At 48.8% G+C, this 18712-nt stretch overlaps 1 protein-coding gene across 7 annotated transcripts in view; it reads right to left on the reverse strand.

The window, feature by feature from the left end:
• Positions 1-6057: 6057 nt before the first annotated feature.
• COG2 (component of oligomeric golgi complex 2) overlaps positions 6058-18712 on the reverse strand; it is a 62472-nt gene continuing 49817 nt past the window's right edge. For 4 of the 7 annotated variants that reach the window (XM_005226562.5, XM_024986636.2, XM_024986635.2 and 1 more), the window contains 8 exons: positions 15844-15905; positions 14464-14615; positions 12723-12920; positions 11858-11930; positions 11457-11599; positions 9828-9967; positions 8473-8656; positions 6058-6715 (listed from right to left, as the gene is read on the reverse strand). In XM_005226562.5, coding sequence (XP_005226619.1) covers positions 6614-6715; positions 8473-8656; positions 9828-9967; positions 11457-11599; positions 11858-11930; positions 12723-12920; positions 14464-14615; positions 15844-15905 — 1054 coding nt within the window. In that variant the 3' untranslated portion in view covers positions 6058-6613. 7 annotated transcript variants of the gene reach the window in all.

Genomic DNA, 18712 nt, shown 5'->3' on the forward strand with positions numbered 1-18712 from the left:
GCAATTTTTAAGTGTTTATCAACATGACATCAATACCTTCACGTTTCTGTGCTACCCACCATGGGCTTCAGAACTTTTACCCTCCCAAACTGGAACTCTGTGCCCAGTGAGCACTAACTCCTTATTTCCCCTGCCCGGCCCGACAGCCACCCTTCTGCTCTCTGTCTCCTTATTTCCCCTGCCCATCCCGACAGCCACCCTTCTGCTCTCTGTCTCCTTATTTCCCCTGCCCGGCCCGACAGCTACCCTTCCGCTCTCTGTCTCCACGTGCCGACTCCTCGGTGTACCCCAGTAGGGGTATGCCACGTAGTATTTGGCCTTTGGTGTTGGGTTTATCTCTCTTAGCGTTGTGTCCTCAAGGCTCACCCATATTGTATCTTGTGTCAGAATTTCCTTCCTTTTAAGGCTAAATAGTATTCCATTGTGTGCATCTGCCGCCTTCCGTGTATCCATCCACCCACTGATGGGACACTGGGGTCCCTTCTACCTTTGGGGGGCTGTGAATACACCGCTATGGACACGGTGTGCTGACAGCCACGTACAGTCACGGGAAACATCGATGGGCTCTCAGCGATGCCCAGGGAAGGCAGGGCTTCTGGTGGAGGTGACCTGGCCTGACCTAAGTGGCACGCCCAGAGGCTGACCGTGTGCCCCGTCCCTTTCCCTCCCACGGGGAGCTTGCCACTGCACTGGAAGGTAATGAGACAGGACGTTATTTTAGAGGGCAGCATTTGAGGATTACCCACTGAGTGTGCTTTCAATGCAGCCAACCGAAAAAAGGAACAGGAGACAGAACTGACAACTATTCACATCAATCCCTCAGAGCCCCACTGTTGAATTTTGTACCTCCCTCTCATAGTATTTCAAAGAAAATGAAAGCTTGTTAGTGTGTTTATTGCTGAAAGTTTTCCCATGACACCCTAGCTGAGTGAGCATGGCAACAGGTCCTTGTTCAGGAGCACATGCTTCCCGGGTCTTCTGTGAGCCCAGCGTGCCCCAGGGCCTCACACTGTGAGATACCCTTGGTCACCATGTGTCGTCTCCCCAGGGCCATCCACCTGACCATGCCCCAGCTGACACTGAAAGCGTCCTATGACCTGCAGGACCTGCTTGCCCAGGCCAAGCTGCCTACCCTGCTGGGCGCCGAGGCAAACCTGAGCAAAATCAGCGATGCCAACCTTAGAGTTGGAAAGGTACTGGGCGGGTGGCATCCATGCCTGCCGTGGCTCTGTGTGCTCGTGCAGTGGGAGGCACGGGCGAGGGGGACACAGGGGAGGCGTCACCGAGGGGGTGGGCTGGGTAGAGGCGGTTAGGATGGAGAGGTGTGAGCGCGTGGCCAGGAGGCTGTTGGCCCAGGGTGGGGGAGAAGTGACCAGCGCTCTCTGGGTCTTCCCAGGGACAGCTGGAGAGCAGTGAAACCCTCCCCTGCATGTGTTCGTGGCTCCGCGCAGCCAGGCCTCGCCTTGGCTCCTCTCCAGATCCTACAGCAGGGCCAGGACTAGGGCCTGGCGAGCAGAGCCTCTGGGCTGGCTGCTGGCCCTGGCACTCAGCTCCTGGCTTCAGGGAAGCACACAGCAGTGGACGGACTGTCCCAGGAGCACAGGGGTGATGCAACCCACAGCTGAGAAGTGCCTTAATGCTGGGAGGCTGAGAAGTGGGGGTGGCTCACAGTCCTGGCCTCGGAGCCCTCTGCCGTTAGCAGAGAGGGGAAGCAAGCCCTGGTGGGCCAGGGGCCAGGGGCCAAAGACTTCGCCTGCCCGGGACAGCAGGGGAAAGTGGAGACAGGTGGGTTTTAGGGACACTTCAGAGAGGAGCCGTTGCGTCCCATGAGTTGGGTCAAGTGAGGGTGGGCAGGCTGGAGAATGGTTCCCCCTGGGGCCCAGGCCTTCAGGAGTGACGCCTAGGCTCACTGCTTTGCAGGTGCTGAACAGCGTTCTTTTTGAACTAAAAGCAGATGGAGAGCAGGCCCCAGAGTCCGTCCCACAGCCGGCCGGGCCAGAGGCCTTGGAGGTGACCTTGAACAGCCCGTTCCTGTTGGCTGTCCTGGAGAGAAGCTCGGGCGCCCTGCACTTCCTGGGCCGCGTGTCCCGCCCGCTGAGTGCTGAGTGAGGCCGCCACCCACGTGTTGCGCCCCCGCTCGATTCCACGGGTCCACCCGGAGCTGAGAGCAGCCGCTCCTCAGGAAACGTGCGTTGTGTACCTTGAGCAGCCTTTGGGTGGTGGTGCTGGATGCAGGGCCATGAGCCCCTGTTTTGCACGGGCCACTGCTTCTGATGAGTTTGAACACATCAGCTTGACTTTGAAACCAAAAATGGTTTCCTTTTTCACTGAGAACAAAATTGGGCATTAAAATTAAAACACCCCTTTCTCATTGCCCCAGGCTTACCTTTGGCTTATTGACGGTGAAGATGCCCTGCAAGTGGGCCCCCAATGCCTTCCTTTCTCTGGGTTTCTCTCTTCTCCCTTCCCCTGATACTTGCGGTTTCTGAAAAACACATTATGAAAAAAACACAAGAGTCTGAATGTATGTTAATCCGTAATCCCTGGCTGATTATCCCTGTGTTACTAATAAATGTCTTGCAACAATAAACAAAAAGAAAACTTCTTTCCCTTGGCAGCGGCAGGACAAATATGTGGGAGGTAGCCAGCAGGCTGTACCAACACAAGGGCTTTCTAGGACCTGGAGCCCTGTTTGCATGGGGCTTTCATGGAAGGCACAGGCTGTCCTCAGCCTTGTCTGGAGAAGTTCTGGGCGGTGGTGACCAGCTGCACAGACCCCGCTGGGCACAACTGGGCGGGGGACAGCTGTCACTCGTCCTCCTGGGCCCGCCCATGGAGTGCTGTTCACACCGCCTGGAATCAGAAGATGGAGAGAGAAATCTCCACCCATGAACACGGGCACATGTCCCCCTCAGTGGGGACCCCACCTTCTAAATCCTGGGAAGGAGGTGGGCCGCTGCTGTTTTCCCCTGACTGTGAAATGAACAGAAGGCACATCCTCTCCCTCCCTTGCATGAATACTCAGAGGACTAAGTAGGCTTGCAGTGTAGCCACTACCACAGGGCTCAAGGCGCAGGGCAGGGGGACAGGGGAGCTGGGAGGCTGGAGGGCTGGAAACGGGTGGGATCGGCGGTCTGCTTGTAGGAGCTGCCCAGTCTGGGCCATTGCAGCTATTCCAAGGGTTTGGCTCGTCCAGAGGGAGCTGTGAGGATGGAGGCAGGGTCTGCAGCTGGACCAAGGCCAGCCCAGGCCAGCGTCTCAGGCTCTCTCCCTACACACCCAAGGGCCCCTTCTGCAGCTGGAAACCCTCTGCCTAGTTCTGACGTCAGGGGTGATGGTGTCCTTCCCAGCCATCACCTGGGAAGCCTCTGAGGTGGGCCTCAGAGGCTTCTAGTCTGCTGCACCTGGCACATGGGGCAGCATGGGATTGCTTAGGAGCAGGGATTCCAGAGACAGCGGCTGGCAGGAGTCCAGCTCCAACTTACTAACCCAGATCCAGTTCTTTAGCCTCTCTGGGCCTCCCCATCCTTATTTGTAAAATGGGAAACGCTTGGGTGAATAAATGAATAATAACCACCAGTACATCATTGGACCTTAGTCCATACAGAGTTCATGACCTCCACCCTGTCTAGAAGTCCTGTTCCACAGAACCACAGCAGGGATTGGGGTGCCCACCTGTGGGCAACTGTGGCAAGCTGAATAATGGCACGCAAAGACAGCCAGGCCCCCGTCCCTAGCATCCATGAACATGATCTTAGATGGCAAGGGGGGCTTTGCAGCTGTGATTCAAGGTCTTGAGATGGGCTCTGGTGAGGCCTTAGCGCTGGCACAGCCATCATTGTTAAGAGGGAGGAACAGAGAGACTGGAAGAGGAGAAAGCAGTGACTCGGGGCCACAGCGCAAGTTGTGAGCACAGCCCCAAGCAGCTTGAAAGGCAAGGACAGGACCCTCCCGTAGAGGCTCGTGGGAGCACTGCCCTGAGAGCCTGTGAGAGAGGCAGGCCCTCAGGCCCCACCCAGACCTCCTGAGTCAGGATGTGTATCTTTACAGGAGGCCCAGGGATCACACTAGAGTTTAGGGAGCACTGCTTTAAGTGATGCTCAAAAGCTCCCCTCCAAACACAGGCTTCTAGAAGGGAATGTGGCCGCAGCCAGTCAGGACTCACCTCTTGGATTTAGGATCTCAAGGGGACACATGTTCAAACCAGAAACATAACCTTTGCAGTGTCTTCTGTAATTTCTAAACATAAAATGGTTATTTTCAAAATATGTGATTACTGGATTAAGAGCTGCTTGCCAAAAAATATCCTCCCAGGAAATAAATGCCTTTCCTCATTTGACATATATTTGTGAGGGGCCCACTGAAAGTCCAGCTTTGTGCTGGGTGAGGGGACCCAGCCGGACAAGAGTTATCCTGAGTCGTAACTGTGGTTCTGAAGTTGTCTGCATAGACCTGGGACAGCACTAGCACGGCAGCGGGAGGAAGAGGAATGTTGGTGTTTTTGACTTTATTTCAGAAAGCAACTGGAAGTAGACTAATGGACTCGCTGTCCTTGTTGCGGAGCTCTTTTATTCTGACAAAACGAAAGTTGGTCAGGACACTCAATAGCAGCATGTTCTAGATAATTCAACACAAAAATATTAATTGTAGAGATTTCTCTTCAATATTTCTGCAGCAAATCCTATGTCTTCCTGGGGTTGCACAGTGCTTATCCAGTAGATAAGGTCATCATCCAGCAGCCACAGTTACCTTCAATCTGATATTCCTGGTGGGCACGAGCCCTAGCCTGAGGACAGCCAGGGGCAGTCATCTCAAGGCCCCATGAAGAACGTCATCAGATCCCAAACCTCTTACTCATTTCACTGCTTAATTTCTGCTCCCTCTTCTGCAGATTGGGAAGAGCAGTGCTGGCGATGAGGGGCTGATACACCTGACTGCTGTCCGCCACGTTCAGGAACGATCAAGAGAGGTCAAGTGGCCGCAGACAGTGCTGGAGCACACCTCCGCCCAAGGCTGGATGGCACAGCTGCCGGGGCAGGCTGTGCTGGTGCAGAGCTCGGCATGGCCTCAGGGAACACGTGTGACTAGAAGGTGTGACGGTGCAGGGCAGGGTGTGCATGCACCGTTATGCTGCTACAGGCTCACCTTGGAGCATGAGGCTGCGGGCAACGCAGGCCTTTCCCTTAGCTTCTTCAGATCCTAGGTCTGTGTGCCAGGCACCCCAGCGCTGAACATGGAGTCCCAGGGCGACCAGTGTCCCACTCAGTCTGCAGCTGCCAGCTCAGCAGCTCTCCACTGTACACCCAGCTCTCTTCCCTGTCCTGCCCCTGCTGCCCACGTGCCCAGCACCACACAAGGAAGCACAGCCCAGCCTGGTGAGCTGGCTCCTCGGAAGAGGGCTCATGCCCTTGGGGTGGATCCCTCCTGCCGTCTCAGTGTTGCTCCTCTCACCAGCTTCCTAAAACTAAGACACACATCTGTCCAAGGGCAGGGCCCTCCCTGCTAAGATGAGAGTACCTGTTCTCCAACAGAGAGCAGAGATGCCAGAGCACGCCCCGCTGGAGGCTGGCAGCCTGGACAGGGCCCGTGCCCCGCCTGCAGTGCTCACTGCTCTCTGGGGCCCCGCTCCTCTCCCTCCCGCTTCTCCAGTTCCATCTCGCCACTCCTGCCAGCTCCCAGGCCTGCTTACTTCCTTCCCTGTCACTGATTCTTTCTCTCCCCTACAGTTAACCCAGAGGAGGAGGTGCACCTGCTCTCATGTCAGTGTCGGGCTGAAGGGCAGAGCCAAAGCCACGCATAAGTGCTCCGCACTCCTGTGTGAATCTGGGAGGAACAAAGCGACCACGTGCTCCCAGTGCCCCTCCCAGCACTCCCCCTCCTCCCACACGCAGCCAGCAGGGGTCCTGCTGACTTCAGTGGGAAGGTATGTTCGGTCACCCTCCGAGAGCCCAGACCTGCCACATACCTGAAGGGCACTCCATGATGACAGGACCCTGCAGGTGCAAAGGAGAGGGGATGTGGCATCTGACCTTGCTGAATTCACAAATAAGAGGTGCATATGTTTTGGCAGACTCTTTTATTTAGGAAACAGATCCCCCTGCTGCTTCTTACTGTTGACAGAGGTCTGGGCGATGAGCCCTGCTCTGAACACCCAGTGGGAGAATGGAGAGCCGCCCGTACAGCCCTCTAGAGAGGCAGTGAGTCATCACCGAGAAGGGCGTTGGTACAGTGTAGCCACCCCTCTGCAGCCAGCCACTTCTAACTGCCGGACCAGAAGATGACTTTTTATTCACACATACACATATTTACTTCAATCATATTTTAGAAATCATCTCTTCCACGCTAAGATTTACAGTAAAAATAAAATAATTTGCTCTGTAAACTATAGTAGAAAGTTTCAAACATCTTAAAATTATCTTCCATACAACGGAAAAAGAGTTTTGTATTCTTTTTGGGTGAAAGAAGACCCAAAGACGCTGAGGGAGCTGCCCTGGCGCACTTTCGGGGACGAGTGGACGTGCGTCCTCGTTGCAGCCTGAGAGACAGCAGAGCCGCTTTCTTCCCTGCAGGCGTGAGGTCCAACTTTCTATTCCCCTGGGTTCTTCCAAGATGCTTAAGGCTGCTCCGCCGTTGCCTGGTCCTTGGCGGCAGCAACGAGCTCTGCAAGAGCTGGAAAGCTTCTTATGTCCTTTGTTCGCAGGCCCATCTTTTCTATCTGTAAAGGCCACAGGAATGAATCAAGTTAGCTAAATGTGGAAGAGACCCTTACAAAGCAGAAAACAAGATAGCCACCCTCACCTTACCCTCCACTAAACCAGAAAAAGGCAGTTTCCTGAAGACTGGTACAATAATTTTTTACTTTCAAATAAATGAAGTTAAAAAGTGTACTTATTATAACATTTATTTCTGGAGGTCATTCTAAGAAGTCAGTGTCGATTTATCTCCATTCACTAAATCATACTCTCACCAGGATAAGAGCCTCTCTTATAGGCTGAAAGAGAAAATTCACACTAAGAAAAGGAACTTTTTAAGTGCAGAATTCTCAAAAAACGACTCGCCTGAGGTCTTAATCTGTTGGCATATCATTAACAACTTTTTCTTAGAAACAACTCTGGCACAGCAACCACACGGAAGCAGAGATGCAGCACTGCGCCCGCCACCCTTTATTCACCACCGCCAAGCACGCGCGCACGCATGCGCAGCAGAGTCCGGAGAACGCCAGGCCGACTGTGCAGCCTCTGCGGGCATGCTGCGGCTTGCCTGGGGGCTGGAGGAACCCATCTCCCTGGTCTTTTGCTTACTTGCTCTTCATCTGTTTATGGCCAACTTTTTTGCCCATAAAAAGACTTTAAGTCTCTTGTGAAACAGAGTAAGTAAACAGAAGGTAATAGACTTTCTGCCAAGATGTCCCTGTAAATTCACCTGAAAAGGGAAAAATCTGGATTTTCAGTGATGACGCTGAGCCGTAAGAAAGAGTGACTAGAAAACCAAGCATCTTTTGACGGGAATGTTATGATATCACTTTTTCTCTAGCAAAAAGCTCTTCCTGGTGGCCCAGTGGTTAAGAATCTGCCTGCCAGTGCAAGCGACATGGGTTCAGTCTCTGATCTGGAAGATTCCACACGCCGCAGAGCAACTAGCCTACAGCCACAACCACCGAAGCAGCACAGGCCTCCGAGCCTGTGCTCGGCAACGAGAGAAGCCACTGCCTGAGAAGCATGTACTACGACCAAGAGTAGCTCCGCTGCCACAGCGAGGGAAAGCCCACGAGCAGCAAGAGACCCAGTGCGCCAAAGATAAATAAATAGCAATTTTAAAAAGGTCTTTCTTGAGCATTTATTGCTACAGAAAACCTAAGCACTTGAGAAAGCCAGTTTCTGAACATTCAAGAGTTTGACACAGTAAGGATGGAAGGCCCTGCGTAGGACCCACACTTGCCCACAGGTGACGATGCCTACGTGACTGTCCACCCCTCCACTGTGTGACACCAAAATTTGTGTTTTACAGAAAACCTAAAAACCGCAGGCAGGGAGGCAAAGAAACTGTGCTGAGATGATTTCTCAAGCACCACAAGGAGAAATCAATGGCCTAATGCTTCTCTAGTTATTCTAAAGCCAAACTAACAAATATCTCAAAGGATCCTCCGCCAGCCAGCACCAATGCCATATCAAGCACGGGTTAGACACTGGACCAAAAGGACGCCATCTCTGCCTGTGGGCTCATGTCCCAGCAGCTTTGGGAACATAAATGCCAGCAAGCCAACGGAATGTCAATTCACTGGACCTCAAAAACTCTGCTTTTTCCTTCTCATATTCGCTGGGTGCACATCCTTCTCCTTCAAGTGTCTGGGGCCCTGGTCCTCTTTTCTAGCACCGGGAATGAGCTTTTGGTCCCTCCCAGTCATCGCCGGGTGCCTGCTGGGCCCTTGGAACGCAGTCAGGGCCCTTGGAAGCGCAGCGGTGCTCGGGTCACCTGCTCTCCTAAATACGCAACGTCCAAGGCCAGCTGCCGTCGGATCTTGTCATCATCGCTCATGCCGCCGCCACTGAGCCCAGCCGGGCTGGCAGGAGTGGTTCTCCTGGCTTGTTTGAGCCTCTTCAGGCTCTCCTCCATCTTCCGCACAGAGTTCAGGACATCCGACACAGTCTCATAGTACCTTGAACATAAGACACAGCGGTCAAAGAGACGTAGTACCAAACACACCCACTGGACCAAAAAAGGGATTTTTTTAGTTAAAAATTCAATTCCAATAAAAGATCAGCCATAGTAAATATTGTTTAAGACTGAAAGAAAAACAGGGTCTCGACTCTCTAGCATTGTATTCCCTCAGAATTTAAGAACTATGTATATGAATTTTGTTTAAAATGTCCGTCCTGAGCACTAAGAGAAATCACAGGCCAAAGTCTTTCCTATATCAAGGCTGAACAGCAGCTCATTTCCCAAATGTAATTAGCAAATTCATTTACAATCAGTTCTAGGAACAGCTCATCATTTTTAAAGAGTAACAGTATTTCAAAAATTTTAAATAAAACTAATTGCCTTCAAAATGATTTCCAAATTATAAATGAGCTATATTTAAAAATTTTATTTACAAGCTGGTTACCTGGCATTTAGAATACATTTGCCAACAGAAACCGCATTATAACTCGTTGCTGTGTTCTAAATTAACTCACAAATGCTGCTTAATTCATAAGCAGTAGAAACAAAATATTATTGCAAAATTAATAATTAAAATTCAACAACAAAATCAAATAATATATTTTGATGTAACTCAATGCTGGATTCGGGGAAAATAGTTGGTTGAATTAGAACTGAAGAGACATTCAACCAGACTGAAGACCTCCTCTAGTCTCATTAGCTTGAGGCTTTGACAGCAACCCTGTAAGAGTTACAATTACACTCCACAAGGAACATGTTTGCTTCCTTGATTACCCTGGTCTCCCCAGTGCAAGTCTGCTGACTGTCGGCATGACCGGAGCCATTATGGAAGAAGGAAACAGGACCTGAAAGGAGAAGTGTGCCTAGACCTGCAGAACATCCCTACATGGAGTGACATTAAGGACATCAAAGGCAGCGCGCTCAGGGGCCTGTGGGATATGCCTGGGTCCCCAGAGGTGTGTGAGCTGTGGGAGGCAGGGCTGGCATGGCTGCAGGCCAGGCAGAGCCTTGGCTGGGGTGGAGTGAGCACAGATGGGAAGAGACTGGGTGCCCACATCCAGCCTCGTCCAGTGACGAGGCCACAGACAACCACTTGTGATGGCCCCAGTGACCTCTGACTTAGGACTTTTCTAAGAAGGTCCAGAACAGTCTACTTGTAAGTCACTTACTTATGCGTGCTCTCAGAGAGGGTGGCTTCTAACCATTGCCGAATCGTGGCTTGCTTGAGCTTGTCCTTGTGCCTGCTCTGAAGCTGGTACAATGGCTTCAGAGCGCTGTCCACGTAAGAGGAGGCTGTCACGGGCACCTCCTGGGTAATGGTGGTAGAGGTTAAAGATGAACAGAAAAAGAGAAAGTAAGTTACTCCAACCTCATGTTCAAAAGGACATTACTAAGGTACCAGTTTTGAGACACGTTTAAGTGTTGTCTACAGAAAGACCCCGGAGACCAAGAGGGAGCCACCGAGGACGATGCCCGGAGCTGACCGGACTCAGGTTCCCTAACCTTGTGTTCACACAAATCACCTGGCCACTTTGTTAATTCTAGGTCTGATTTTGTGTGTGCGTACTGGGCAGGAGGTGAGCGGGGCCAAGTTTTGAGACCATGCATTTATGACTAGCTCCGACCAGTGACCATTTGCTGCTGCTTAACAGACCAGCTCTTAAGAAGTGAGGATCCAGTTTGCTTACTTTGGTCTCTTTATCTGTACATCAGGGCACTGGCACTCACTTCATATGACGAAAGTCAGTAGAAAGCGTTTAGCACACTGTCTGACCCACGAGGCGAGCCCTTGGTAAATATAACAACACCCTGCTGATGACAAAGGGAAAGCTGGTAGATTCCTACAGGAAAAGTAATGAATTTGGCAAACTAAAATAGGTCTGTCTCTCCCACTTCAGACCAGAACACCAGGAGATTAGATACTCTTGCTGATGTTCCCAGAGGTGGAAATTCTGCTGTATGTCCTAGATTTTAAAAGGAAAAGGAGAATAGCCACAGAGATGAGCTCATCTCGTCTCAGGGCGCAGCCCAGCTGCCCCCTGCATCCAGAGCAGGGGCTGGATGGGAGAAGTAGCAGCAATAGCAGACCAGGCCCTGCACTGGGTGTGCGTGTGGAAACTCCAGGATATTCCAAAACAGCACAATGCTGTGGGACATTTTCACAGCTCCTGGGAATAACTTTAGTTGTAAACTAAAATCCAACTTTACAACCAGGAGAAAAGAAAATTAGAAGGAAAATAAGAACTAGCAAGAATGGAATGAATATAAACACTTGAAAATGAGAGTTCAAGAGAAAAACTAAAACACTGCTAAAAACAAATTCCCCAATTCCTACCCTATAAAGTGAAGACAAAGGAGAATTTGACTTTGAATACCAGTATAAGCTCAATTTTTCACTTTATAAATACCTTTAATATCTTTTAATGTAACGTTTTTATACCATATCCAGTAAAAGACAGAAGCAGGTACTTCCAATGGCAATATAAAAGAAATAAGGTAAATTCAGATCTTCTCAAATATAGACTATGAAGACCAAAAGAAGGGCAGGACTTAAAATGTTTTATTAAAATGCTTTCTTTGAAAATACTATTTTCCCTCAAGGCCCAAAGTCCACACTGCCTAAGTCCAGCTACCTAAATTATGTCTGTGCCCAGGCCCTGGCCATCTTCTCACAATTGAATGAGATGGAGTCTCCCCTGGAGAACCTACTTCTGTTCTCGCTTAACCATTTCTTCCCTCTCTGGCCTTCCTGATACATACTTCCCCACCTCAGAATTCTTGTCAATGAGTGCACTGACCTTATTGGTTCTTCGGTACAGCCTGGGAACCTCCAGGGCACTTTTCAGGTGACTAAAGCAAGACTCACTTAAGTCCTGGGTGATTTTCTCACTCAAGGCAGGTACGCAGGCAGACAAAGACAGCTGGGAGTCCTCCAGGGCTGCTGCGGAGATGGAAAGATGTGTTTTATCACTCTATTCAGGCCCAGGCCTAAAGAGAGTATACAATAAACCAAATCAAATCAAATTATTAGAATTAAAATATTCCTTCAGAGAAGTTAAAAATCACAGAACAGAATACAGAAACAACCAAGGATTTACAACTAGAGAAAACTGATAATTAAATATATCCTAGTCTCCAAAATTCTATTTTAAGTTATTTCTTATTCAAAGATTTGCTGAATCTAAAGACTCATTTTTACCTGAGATGGAGGAAAAATTCTTAAAGCCCATCACTTCAAGTTTTGGCTTGATTGTTTCTAAGAGTTCTGGAAGCTGAAATAAATATGCACTTTATATATTCAGTTACTTTTTATTAGTCAAAGGAGGAGGCAATTCTATATGCACCTACAGCTCCAGAATGTTATTAATTAATGATAAAACTAAACTCAGAACTTTCAATAACTTTCATTGGAAGAAAACAAAATTCTTAATTACTGCTTTCACTAGAAAATAATTCAACGACAAGGAAAATCATATTTTCATGGCTATTAACGCTATTCTGTAGCTTCCCTCAATACCAAAAAAACCTTATGATAAAGACCATGTTTTTGCTCAACACATACAGTATTTGTCCAAGCGCCACAAAACACTTAAACCTGAAAAAAGCAGAAATAAGTATCACAGCACTTAAACACATTCTGTTCTTAAACAAAGTTCTGTTAATGATAAAAGCAAGAACATGAAACCTATGTGGAGGAAATAGGAAGACGTTTTAATTGTTCAGCACTTTTAAAGTATAAGTACTGGGTAAGTAGACTAGAAATAATTGGAATCCAACCCATTAAAGACCATGGCTCCACAGAGTAAGCTGAGCTAATGAGGGCCTGGCTTGCTCCTGGCCTGTGGCGTCACTGCTCAGGGGAAGCCAGGGCTCCAGGCAGGCATGCTGTAGACAGGCTGCTACCCAAGGAGGAGAGCATGCCCGTCGGGGTGGAGGCAACACCGGCAGGGAAGTAAATGGATGCTCTCTCTCAGGGGCCCTGGGCCCACAAGTCTAAACCCCATGAGGCCAGACAGTGAGAACACTGAACCCCCAACTTAGAATCCTCTGCAACACAGGCTTACCTGCTCCTGAAGCCTGTGCAGGTCTGTGACCACATAGACAAGTTGAGTGCTGGAAACGGAGACGATGGGCTTTGTTTCAGAAGGGCCACTTGCTTGGTCTTCGCAATTTCCTTGGGTGATAGAAAGATCTTTGCTGCCAGTTACCAAAGGCTTTTTAACATCCTTAGCACTTTCATTAGAGATGGGCCTGAGTAAAAGCTGAAAAAGGATTTCAGTGATAAAATGTTTCCACCTGCAAGATACATGAGCATGTAACTCAACACAAAAGTATTAAGTGAAAGTAACTCGTGAAAGGACACTTCGTCCCGCCTCTCCAGGCAGGTGTGAAAGCAGGGGCAGGACACACTTGGCCCCGTGTGCACCCCTCCTTGACTTACGTGACAGTCAGAAATCGAGCAAGAGGTCCCGAAACTCAAGGGAGATTAAGATCTGGAACCTCGAAGGTTTTAAAAAGTAAACAATTCACCATATTTACCTGATAAATTATCATCATAAGGGTAAAAAATAAAAGTCTCAACCTCAATCATGCTTCAGATAATACAAATGGCATAATGTTCTCTGCATAATGGATTGCTACAAGGGGAAAAACCTAAGGGAAGAGCACTTGCATCGAGAAAAGAATGGAATATTCTAGGTGTGAGAATAATCACTGGCTGGCATCTTGCTGGGGGTGATGAAGCAAGCCCAGGCCTCACAGAATCATATCAAGTCCACGGTGTCCCAGGAACTGCACGATCTCCGCGAACACCTGCACAGGGCAGGGGCTCTACTGAGACTCCTCTGAGTAGAGGGAGGCAAAGGAGGAAGAGGAGAGGAACGTGGATGGAGCACCATTATCTGCTGGGCACCTTCGTTATCAGTTTGCTGGGCAAGAAATCTCTTTACTCCTCACAACAAGCACACGTAGAAGCTGTTTTCCTATTTTACAGACGAAGAATCTGAGATTCAGCCAATTTCCCTAAGACCATGAAGTTAAAGAGCAGCAGGGCCAAGGTCTGAGTTTGACTTGAAGCCTGTGCTTTTTCCACTGAAACACTCTCCTCCAGTTGACAGAGTGCTTTCGTGTCCGTGGATGATGGCTTCTCCATGTCATCTTTCCTAAACTTCTGCTCATGCTCTCTTATACTCATCACCTTGCACTGGCCGGGGTGTGTGTCTGTCCCTGAGCTGTCTGTGCAGGCATCTCTAAGACCTGGAACAGACCAGGTGGGGCCGGGTGCTCAGCACTGGACCACAGGAATGTTCCTGTGACTTTATGCACAAAAACTAACCAATCATCATGGGCATGTGAATACCTAATACATCCAAGCTGAAAAGGGTTTCTGAAACGAAGGGAAGGTTAATCAGTTTTACAACCTTCTAATCTCAGCCATTTGGTGTTTTTAAATTTCCAAATATTAAGGAAAAAATATGCATATTTTTATCATCTTCATTAAAACGATCATCTCTGTTTTATGGTGCCTCTGTATTGGAGGCACCATACAAAGATTCTGGTTTTCCTCAAGGAAAATAAGGTCAATGCGGTGCTTTTCAAAAAGACGAAGCAATGAATATGTGATGACTGATGCCCCTAAAGGTCACATAAACAAGAGTGAAAAGGATGGAAACTTGGGAATTTGGACTATAGCCCTTGCATCAACCTCTCATGACCACGTGGGCTTTAAAAATCTTGGCACGTTTCCTTAACCTATCTTTAATTCATTTCAGTCTTGATTAGGGATGAGCACCAGCCAGCCCTCACCTCCTTGACAAATATGGAGTACCGCGCCAGAATCTGCAGCGTCAGTCTCCACAGACGATGCGCCAGCAGCGGCAAGAACATCTTGTCAGACCAGCACCTCTGAAGGCTGCTCCACGTCCTATGAGAAGCCAAAAGGCGATACGGGCTCCCAGCTAGAGGTAAAAATGCACAGTTAAGGAGTCGCAGCAGAAGGGCTAACAGCTAAAATCTTCAGCGGACAAGCCAAGAGTGAAGCCAGTGACCTTCTGAAGAATCCTATGAGGTCAGAGAGAGTTGGGGAGGTGGCGTGCACAGCCAGGACGCCGTAAGGCGGGCACACCACTACACCTCTCGTGTAATGCTGTTTGCTAATCTTACATGACTCCTTCTCCCAGGCATTTGATACACATTAAACATATACAACAATCAGAAATAGTCAGTTAACAGGTACTCTATAATAAACTGGCAAATGCGAATTGGAGGGCATCACTTGCAAGGGTTTAATCTTTGGTTTTGGACTTGCCCTGTCTTCTCTTCCACTCCTGAACACGCTATTTAAACATAGAGAGTCAATTACACATGGCTACTTTTGCAAAGACAGCTGAAAATAAACTTTTGAGGCTAAAAGAGCTCAGTTTAGATGGAACTTGGCTGCACGAAAGGGAGCACAGTGGAGTGGAGCTTTGTGGCTACAGGAACAGCCACCTAGGTGGGCAGTCAGCAGGGACGCCTAAAGCATGCCTGATGCAAACGTGTCTGGAACGTGTAGGCTGAGCCCAGTCCCTGCCCCCTGTCCCAGGACTGGCCCAAGGGCTCTGGAGGCCTGAGGCAGCAGTCCGGGCTGAGTCATCCTCTGGAGGGAAGGGTCATTCTGATCCTTTACCTTAGCTTGAGAGGGAAATGGAGGGTGGCCACATGGCTACAAGAAAGGCTGTCACTTAAGCACAGCAGGGGTTATATCCCCTTGACACATTATATTCAGAAACGAAAATATGGTCTCCTTCCCATGTTCTTAAAGCATCCTTTATATCGTCTCTATATAGCCGGAAGCTCTATAAACCTTTTTTAAAAAAGAAGTTAAACTATATCTTCAGGGTCTAACTTACTTCCCTGGTGGCTCTGATGGTATATAACCTGCATGCAATGGAGGAGACCTGGGTTTGATCTCTGGGTCAGGAATGGCTGCCCACTCCAGTAATCTTGCTTGGAGAATGTCAGGGACAGAGGAGCCTGGCAGGCTGCAATCCATGGGGTTGCAAAGAGTCGGACATGACTGAGCAAGTAACACTACTGGAAGACAGCAGAAGTTCAGAGCGCTCCCGGGCGCTCAGGCCGCCAAGAAGACCTGGTGAATGGAATCAACCCGCTTAATGACAGCCTGCGTCACTGTGAGGGTGTTACCTGGTGCGTCTTCCAGGATGTCTGTGAGTGCTGCTTCTAAGGATCCCGCTATTTCTCTAAATCTGAGAGAAAAACAAGAGTGTAAACTGCTGTTTTCTCTGCTTCAGGTGCCTCTCCCCCAACCTGCCCCCACCCCAGGCAATAGGACCCTTCTCCTGCTTGCTCGTAGGGCCAGTGCCTCAGAGATGCCCCAGCAGCCCTGATGCCTGGCCTCCACAGACTTTTCTTCTTACTGAGCAGGAAATAAACTTATGTGAATTACTTGACCAGGAAGCCATTTCTGGCAAGTCCCACCACCTACAATCAGGTAATCACTTCTGGGCCATAAGACTGGATTTTCCAGTCCTCTTACCTCCACACTATCAGAAGAAAGTAAATGTCCCTCAAACTAAGAAATGGAGAAGCTATATTCTGTATCTTTGTTTGCAGCTTGAGACATATCACTGAAAATAGGCAGTTAAACTAGAACAAGTCTCTGCCTGGTGCTCATCAAATATCTGCTGCCCGCATGCCCACCCTGAGGCTCAGGATCTGCTTTCTCGATGGGTTTTCTGTTTTCTCTGCTGGCTATTTGCCATTGCATACCATCTTCTCACAGACTTCTGTTTTAACACCTGATGTGGACACATTTTTATGACTGTGAAATGAAACTGTGTGTGCATTTATTTCCTTAATTAGCTGCCTATGTAGCATCCTCCTTCCCACCTGTATAACCAACCCTTCCATGCTCATACTTTCTTTACCATGCATTCTTCTGTCACCCCCTAGTTCCCTTGCTACCAATAAATTCTGAACATACTTAACATCAATTTACCTAATCGATGATCTTGGTTTTTTCGATAGTACTTATATACTTTTTAAAAGCAGTTCTGAAACTGATCCTCAGGAAACTGGAGAGTAGACGCAGCAGCACTTCACACAAAGAGCAGCAGCCCTGCCCTCAAAGGCACAAGCGGCTGAGAGCAGAGGGCTTTGGGTCACCCTGACCGCTGGAGCTGGCCGCTCCCCACACGGAGGGAAGAACTCAGCAACTGCCCCGCGAAGCCTGCAAAAGGCGAGTTTCTCCAAGCAGCAGGCAGAGGCACAGAGGGAACAAGTGACAGAAGAGAAGTGGAGGAAGAGAAGAGAGCATTGGAGACCGCAAAGGAGGCGGTGCTCCTGAGCACAGTGAGGGGGAGAGGGCAGGGGCTGCCCTGCAGTGGAGAGAGCAGGCCAGCTTCTGCATTAGGCTCAGATCCCTCATCCCACCTTTTGCCCAAATCATTTAATACATAAAACACAGGAAGTAAGCTTCAACACGGAAAAGGCCTGACACTAACGCAGCATTGTTCAGAACGCGGAAAGCCAGAGGCAACCTTCACAGCCCCAAGGAAGGGAGGTTTCTGTAAGATGCGGCACAGTTCCTACTGAATGCAGCGTGAAGAGAGGTCAGCTTGAAGTTCTGTGGCCATCAGAGGAACAGGTATAATTCAGTGTAAGTAAAGACACAGGATAAAACTATTTGTATGCTACAACAATCTGAAAATCACACAAACGAGAAAGTGCAAGAAACAAATGCAGCAGACCCCTAAATTAATGTCTTTTACACAGATGTGCAGGTTATGTGTGACCAGGTGTGAGATCCTTAAAACTAAACTGTCCGTGTCGTGCGGCCCAGTCGCCCCCTCGCCCTGCCCTCCAGGAGCCCAGCACCAGCCCCTCAAGTAGCTTTGCTGGCCAGTAACTTCCAGGATTGAAATGTTAGGTTGTACTTCTTAGAAAATAAACAAAGTGAAATGTTACTTTGGTGAAATTTGAAAAGTTATGCTAACTTTTCACATGTATATGGGATGCCATTCTACTCTTGATAGAGGATTTGTAAGAAAGGCAACCCCAAGTACAAACACTCCTCAACTTTTACATTTGGGTATGGGGATGATCTGGAGACACACACCCCCTTCCCCACGCATGGCTCTACTGACGCACGGACACAACTTGAGGAGGGTGGAGGGGAAGGAAGGCACGTTAGTGCCACACAGACTCCAAGCTGTGAAGGAGCTACACCCTGTGAAGCATGTGCTGAACGGAGCAGACAGAGAGCACAGGTGACCATCCTGGGAGCATGGAACATTCTAGCAAGAGTTCAGTCAAAAAAGACGTAACACTGCCTGTAGCATTTAAGGGGCTAACACCCAGCTTCCAGGCAGCCACTGACTTACTACCATTTGAGGCTGTTGGGGGCCGATGTGCCTTTAATCTCTTTCTATGAAAACTAATTCCTAACCCTACTTTCCAAAACTCCTGTAAGAACAAATGAAGTGCTGGCACAACAGGGCACCAGAGACAGAAGGGGTGCCCGTGTGCTCACAGAATGGTGGTGGCGGGAGGCGTGCCTTCTTTCCTGAAGATGATGGGGATGTAGGCAGAGGGTCAGACCTGGGACTGTCTGATTGCTACTGAGAGTGCAGTATTAGTACTGATACTCCTTCCTAGAAATCTGTTGAAACATCACCACCCTACTGGCATTTAGGCTTACTTTAAATGACCCTGAAGTGAATCAGACAGCAATACAGCTTTGACACTAGCCATGTCTGCAGAACATTCTGTTATCCCAGAGAATAAATAACCCAACCACTGACAAAAATCAACAGAATGGTGTTCTATAAAGTATTACTTGAATTTCTTTTTAAGTGGAAAGAGCAAATGCACTGAAAACAGGTTCCACACTTCGTATCTCAAACGTAACTTTTTAAATTTCATAAATTTTGAATAAAACTATTTACACAGAAAAGTTAAGCAATTCCTTTGAATGCTTATGGCTAAACTCTGGTGAAGATTAAAAATGTCTTTCATGGGACTGGCTGAGTTTCAGCATAGTTTAAGACTCAAT

Source organism: Bos taurus, chromosome 28 (assembly GCF_002263795.3).
Source record: "Bos taurus isolate L1 Dominette 01449 registration number 42190680 breed Hereford chromosome 28, ARS-UCD2.0, whole genome shotgun sequence".
Taxonomy (NCBI): domain Eukaryota; kingdom Metazoa; phylum Chordata; class Mammalia; order Artiodactyla; family Bovidae; genus Bos; species Bos taurus.